The sequence below is a fragment of the Chionomys nivalis genome, chromosome 3, assembly GCF_950005125.1.
Source record: "Chionomys nivalis chromosome 3, mChiNiv1.1, whole genome shotgun sequence".
NCBI lineage: Eukaryota > Metazoa > Chordata > Mammalia > Rodentia > Cricetidae > Chionomys > Chionomys nivalis.
Window position 1 is genome coordinate 37213042 of NC_080088.1, and position 6984 is coordinate 37220025.

General features: G+C 33.1%; 1 protein-coding gene across 1 annotated transcript; it reads left to right on the forward strand.

Moving 5' to 3' along the window:
• Positions 1 to 3124: 3124 nt before the first annotated feature.
• On the forward strand, positions 3125 to 4045 carry LOC130871813 (olfactory receptor 5AC1-like). The gene has a single exon (XM_057765432.1). It carries the CDS (start codon positions 3128 to 3130, stop codon positions 4043 to 4045), a length of 918 nt encoding a protein of 305 aa, XP_057621415.1. The 5' UTR covers positions 3125 to 3127.
• The last annotated feature ends 2939 nt before the right edge of the window (positions 4046 to 6984 follow it).

A 6984-nucleotide genomic window follows, 5' to 3' on the forward strand; every position in this document is an offset into this window, starting at 1 on the left:
AATTTATTCTTAGTGGGAGAAGGGTGCAAACCAATCTATTCCACCATTGATTGAATCTGAATTAGTAACTACTGGCTTTAATAGGAACATGCTATGAGAACACTTGACAATTGTCATAATGGTAAGTAATATTCATACTAATATATTATATATGTATTAATAAAATATTTTTCTCAACATTATAATATGGTTATTGATTAAAGATTAATACTGATGGTAAATCAACTCCACCTAAAATATCTAAAGAATGTCAATGGAGTAAATACATTTATGTATAACTAAACTTTAATATTAGGGTTTTAGAAAGCAAGCAATCTTATGCAAGACCAGTTACAATAGGTTAATTAGTAAGAATTAGCTGAATAATAAACAATGCCCAGCAGATTAGCACTATCCTATAGAGAGTTCTTGGTAACATTGAGGGAGTTTTAGTATTGGACTTAAAAATAGGATTGAAAATGATAAGAAATAAATATCCTCTACAATTTTCTTTTGTTGTTTGAGTTATCTCTGACACCCTTGTTCCTAAAGAAAGCTTCATGGAATCCATGCCTACAGCTGTTTTAATAAGAATTTGGTGAGAAAAAATTTATTGTCATATTTTTTATTCAACCATTATTAGTCAAAGTTTGTCATAATGTGTCAATACATTTACAGAAATTATAATCTGGAAATATATTTTAGGGGAATTAGCTCACAAATACAAAACATAGCATTCCTGCAAAGCTGAATGCATTATTTTGTTTACTTTTAAAAATCCCCACTGACTCACAGCTATGGTTTTATACACAGAAGATTTGAACTCAATCATATGAGTTTCTTTGAGTCCATAGGTCAACTTCTGCTGGGATTCTTATGGGGTAAAATTACCCTTTCTGACTTTAGCTTTGGAAATTTCCATAGTCAAGATGAATTCTGGTTCCAGGAGTCATAGAACCCTGTGGCTTTTTACAGCATCTATGCCTTCTTTCTCACTTGGCCATTGGATTTCTTGGGGATCCTGAGAATATAAAGAAAGAAAGAGTCTCCCACAATAATAGTATCTGTTTCATTTTAAATGCTTGGAAAATCTAAAAACAAAGATCATCTTAATTGTTTTTGAAGAATGACTGTGGATTGGGTGATAATTTTGACAAATATTACCTGATTCTCTGCCATTGTGTTTCAGCATCCAAAAATACTCTAAGCAAACTCAATCTTTTCTATTCTCAGTTAAGATGAAGGTGAACTATTTCTACTAAGTAGTTTTTCTATGTAACTGGAACAGAGAACTAAAAAGTGCCATGCACAATTTTCTGTACACTATTTCAACTCAACGACATATTTTCATTGCCTCAAGATTAATTTTTACATATTCCCTTAAAAAGATCTCATTTTGCACTTCTTTTTAAATAAATAAATCATTTGATTTGAGAAAAGTAGTTTTTTCAAGTATATTTTCTTCAAGAATTGCTTCTAAATAATTTTTCACAGACTTGGGAATGGAGCTGTTAGCTAATTCTATTTGACTACTAAGATTCAAAAAAATTAAAGTTCATAATGGTAAGAAACCCTTAAGGCTTGTCTTAATACTGCATTCTATTCATTGGATACCTAGACCCTAAAATCAGATATTTCAAGTGATCATTCCAATTTTAGATCAACAATACAGTGATGCAAATACATAAACCACCTTATGCCCCAAAGTGTGCATATTATTATTACAGAAACATAGCAATGCATTTCCAATTTGAATGCTCTCCATGCTGTATTCTAGGATCTGGCATCACTGTCCTGATTGATTAAACTCATGGGTGTATGTGCCTTGGTGAAGTTTTTGCCTTGCATGTTATTTCTGTGATGATTGTAAATCAGGTAGTTTTATGTTTTACCTATTTTATTTGTTATATAAATGTAATGTTTATCATTTATGCCAGGGCAGATATTGGAGACACTGGTCATTCATTCTATGGTAATGTGCTCTGTGATTTTAAACAGCACCTTTAATTACACAATCTCTTTCAAGGAAATTAAATACTTAGGAAACATTGCAACATTGTTAGAATCTATTCAAAACTATGGACAATTCAAATATTAAAAGACATTCTTAATTGATGGGATATTTTCCACAAAGGCATATTTAAATTTCATTTATTAAAACAATCATCAATATGTAAACGAGTTTTATACACATGTGTGTATATGGGTTTTAACTTAAAATGAAAGTGCTTTTAACATCATGGATTAATGGATTAACATGTGTAACAGGTTCATTTCTTACACTATAGAAATTATAATATTTTAATTCTATTGTCTTTACCTATAACGAAATGAATTAATGATTCTTTCCATGTATTTTGTTGAAAAATATACATGAAAAATTATACTAAAAATTTGTGGTTGTTCTTACAAATATATAAACAGGTAGCATATATGAAAATGATAAAAATTGAAGAAATATTGCAAATTACTATTTTATTACCTGACATGTTCATATATTAGAATAATAGATACAATAATAGGTAATATCAAATACCAAAACACAGTCCATTCTCCCAGATAAGAATACTTGAAAGTTATACATGAAAAGACAGTAGGATGATGCCATTTGAGAAGGTGAAGGGAATCATCAGAGAGGGAGAGAAAATTGAGTGTTAGCACTTTCAAAATCCATTTAAAATAAGAATGAAAATGTTATTATATTAGGTAGTACTTCATGCCATGAGACTTTTCATTTTGAGCTTGTTTTGAATTATTAGGATAAAGTATATTTTGAGCTTTTATTATTCTAATTTTTGTATAAAAGTTATATAACATATGTATTAAAATGAAACATAATCAAAATGTACATTAAATTACAAATAATTTATAATTATTATGGGTAAGATGTATAATGTCATGTAAATCAATGTCTATGGGCTTCTCAGGTATTTTTAGATAATTGCATGTTTAAAATGCAGTATCAAGATTGCTCAGAAATTATTCTGACTTCAGCAAGGCTTCAAAAGCAGAAACAGTACACTTCATTCTTGTTTATTAAGGAGATTGGCATGTACAATGTGAACTATAATACGATCCTCTTCTCAATGAGTCTTGGCCATATTTTTGTTGTCTCATCTCTTGGCAGTGGGCAGCCTGAGTGGGTGTGATGGAAGGAAACAGGACCCTGCTGACTGAGTTTGTCCTCAGAGGAATAACAGATCGTTCAGAGCTGCAAGTCCCCCTGTTCCTGGTGTTCTTCTTCATCTATGTCGTCACCATGGTGGGCAACCTTGGCTTAATCTTTCTCATCTGCAAGGATCCCCATCTTCACATTCCCATGTATCTTTTCCTTGGAAATTTAGCCTTTGCTGATGCCTGTACTTCATCCTCTGTGACTCCTAAGATGCTTATGAAATTTTTAAATAAGAATGACATGATATCCCTGGGTGAGTGTTTCTCCCAATTTTACTTTTTTTGTTCAAGTGCGACTGCTGAATGTTATCTCCTGGTAGCGATGGCCTATGACCGCTATGTAGCCATATGCAACCCTCTGCACTATGCGGTTGTAATGTCCAAAAGACTGTGTGTTCAGTTCATAAGTGTGTCATATCTAATTGGACTTCTACATGCCTTACTTCATGTAGCATTGTTATTTAGGTTAACTTTTTGTAGTTCTAATATAATAGATCATTTCTATTGTGAGATCTTGCCACTCTATTCAATTTCATGCACTGACCCATCCATTAATGCATTGGTCGCTTTCATTTTTGCTATTTTTATACAAGTGAGTACTTTTATGAGCATCATAGTTTCTTATATCCGTGTGCTTTTTGCCATCCTGAAAACAAAGTCTGAGAAGGGCAGAAGCAAAGCCTTCTCCACCTGCAGTGCCCATCTGGTGTCAGTCTCTTTGTTCTATGGCACCCTCTTTGTCATATATGTGCTCTCTGGATCTGACACAGACAGTTATCAGGGTAAAATGTATTCATTATTCTACACCATCATCATTCCTCTCTTGAACCCCTTTATTTACAGCCTGAGAAACAAAGAAGTTTTGGGTGCCTTGAGAAGGCTCACAAAATGATGATTAATTCCTGTAAACTTCAAGGTGTGTTTTACCTCCAGAGTCTCTCTTTTTAACTTCATCATAATATCTTGTGCTTGCCACATAATATGGATTGGTTTTTCTTACATATTGTTAAGTAAAGCAATAAAATGTAGACTAAAATGCCTGTATTATTATTAATATTTTTACTATTATTATAAAAATAGTGAATTCCCTAAGGAAAATAGAGCATAAAGGAGAACACAAATTGTCCACAAATTAATATTAATAAATTCTTTTCCTAATAAATGTGTCTGTATATTATTGAAACAACATAAAATGATTCTATTTTTTATTGATTATTTTTTGTTTTATACATTAATGTGTTGCACATGATCGTAGCATCTACTGTCCCCTTTTATCCTCCCCTAGTTATACCTGCTGATTTTCTTATTCCCAATTAGTGCCCCTTCCTACTCTTTTGTCTTAGTTTACACATAAATTCTCCAGTTTTTCATAATTGAAATGACCATGTTGAATACAAAACCCCTCCTCTTCCTCTGGCTTTAACATTTCTTCTACCCATTTTATTTTTCCATCATGTTTCTTAGGCCTTGGAGCAGGTGTTATAGTTGTTCCATTTAGGACAGAGGACTCTAGAGTTGCTTATTATCAGCACTTAGCCATTTTAAAAATTTATGTCTTTTGCAAATTTCATATATAAATAAAATAAAGTGTTTATACCATTTCCACTCTTCTGTCATCCCCCTCCAACTTTTTCTGTCACCTATATCCTCTCTCACTCAAAACCTCCGTTTTGAGCCTCTGCATTAATCACTGTCCTCCACAATAAGAAGCTTCTCTTATCAAGGCTGAAATCTGCACTAGTGTATGGCTAATAATGCACCTGTTTAGAAAGTAGTTTGGCCACATATCCATTTAGCACAATAATAAGTAGTAAATCCTACCCACAGAACTTGTGACCTCCCTAGCCCGGTGCTTTTGTTCATGTTTACTGCACTGGGTATACATTTCCTTCCTTGAAATGGGTATAAAATTCAATCAGTACATCATTGATTAGCCCCGAGGAGTTGCCTGGCACTGAATCAGTGGCCTAAACTTGCTTGGTAGTTGTGAGGGCCTTTAATGAGTGTTCTCCTCCTGTAGCTTCAGTATCACCTTCTAGTACCATGAGGGCTAGGGCTACTCTGCAGGAGGAGAAAATCTAATTTGGTTCCAGTCTTTGTCTCCCTGTTTCGGGTCAAGAGTAAACTGCTTTCTGTAATAAATTAATACCACATGTTTCTAATAGGCACCCAAGAGAAAATGCAACAACTTCAATTGCATTGAGATCCTCTGGGGCCTCCACAGTTAACTCATGGAGAGTTATTCTGAATCCGACAATGATATTTTCCTTAAGACTCATATGGATTCTGGTATCAGAAACAATCAGCAAATCAGAGTACCTAAGTTCAATAATTTCTTTTATTATTACTCTCAAAATTGTTATTATTGTTAGCTAGCTATCAAAATAGTAGTTTTCTTATTCATTCAACTAAAATCTTGTATTTCAAAACTTAATTTTTTCACAATTTTTGAATTGTGATTACCTAATCTGTATACAATAGGGATATTTTATTTTTCTGATAATTGTTTATTATGCAATCATCTTGTATTTACAAATAATAATAATAATCATCAGCCTTTACAAATAATACCAGCAGTAACCCTGAATACTCCACTCTAAAGAAACAACATGAGACATTAGAAACTTTTGCATTTTTCTTAATTTGAAAGTGGTCACCTTGCCTTTTGGTGAATAATATTTGCTTTATATTGCAATTTTCCATGTCTTTTTAACTTTAGCTTTTTTTTCACATATATACACATACACACACATTCGTCCTATCACTGCCCTCCCCATCCCCCTTTTGTTCTCTCTGGATACCTTCTTTTACATATTATATTAAATCTTCAGGTTTCACTATAGCTTTTTTATTCACCCATAGTTTTGATTTACTCTCCCACAACTCTCACCTTCCCCCTATCCATACCCTCCCCATCTCCATTTTTACCTTCCCACTCTTGGTACCTTCTATTTTTATACTGTTTGTGTTTTACTGTCCTCACCAAGACTTCACCCCAAATCCCCACATCCTGTGGCTCCTCTCTTGCTTTCTGGCCTGTAAGGATACTCTCTCAACCTTAATCACACAAATAAAAAAATTCAAAATTAAGTTCATCAATAAGGAATGACATGTAGAATTTGTCTGTGTGTCTGAGTTATATCATTTAATATACTATTCTTTGCTCTCTCTATTTTTATGGAATTTCCAATAATTCATTCTGTGTACAGCTGAACTGAATTGAAATACATACATACACACATACATGCATATATATACACGTATACATATATATCAAATGTTAATTTTCCATCCATATTTTGCTGTCTTGGTTGATTATATTTCCTAGCTATTGTGTATAGAGTAGGAATGATCATGGGTGTACTGGTATCTGTATTAGAGAGTGTAGAATTACTTGGCTATATGCACAGGGATGGTAGAGCCGGGTTTCATGATATTTCTTTTTCAGCTCTTTGATAAACACTGTGTGCTGCCTTCCCTGGTTGTTGCATAAGTTTACACTCTCTCCACATGATCATAATGGTGCCTTTTTATGTCACATCAGCATTTGTTTTCTTTTTAAGGTTTGTTTTCACTTATAATTCCACAAATTTAAGGTATAATGTTCTTTGTTCAAAATTCTTCTGTTGAAAGAGGTTTCTGTCTCACCTGGCCCCACAGTCATTGAGTCTGAAAGAAACACACAATTATAAAATGGTTGGCTTATTATCTTGGCTTCTTATTAACTAATTCTTACATCTTAAATTAGCCCATTATTCTTGTCTGTGTTAGCCACGTGGTTTGGTACTTTTTTCTTTGAGGCATTCTCATTTTGCTTCCAGTGTGTCTGGG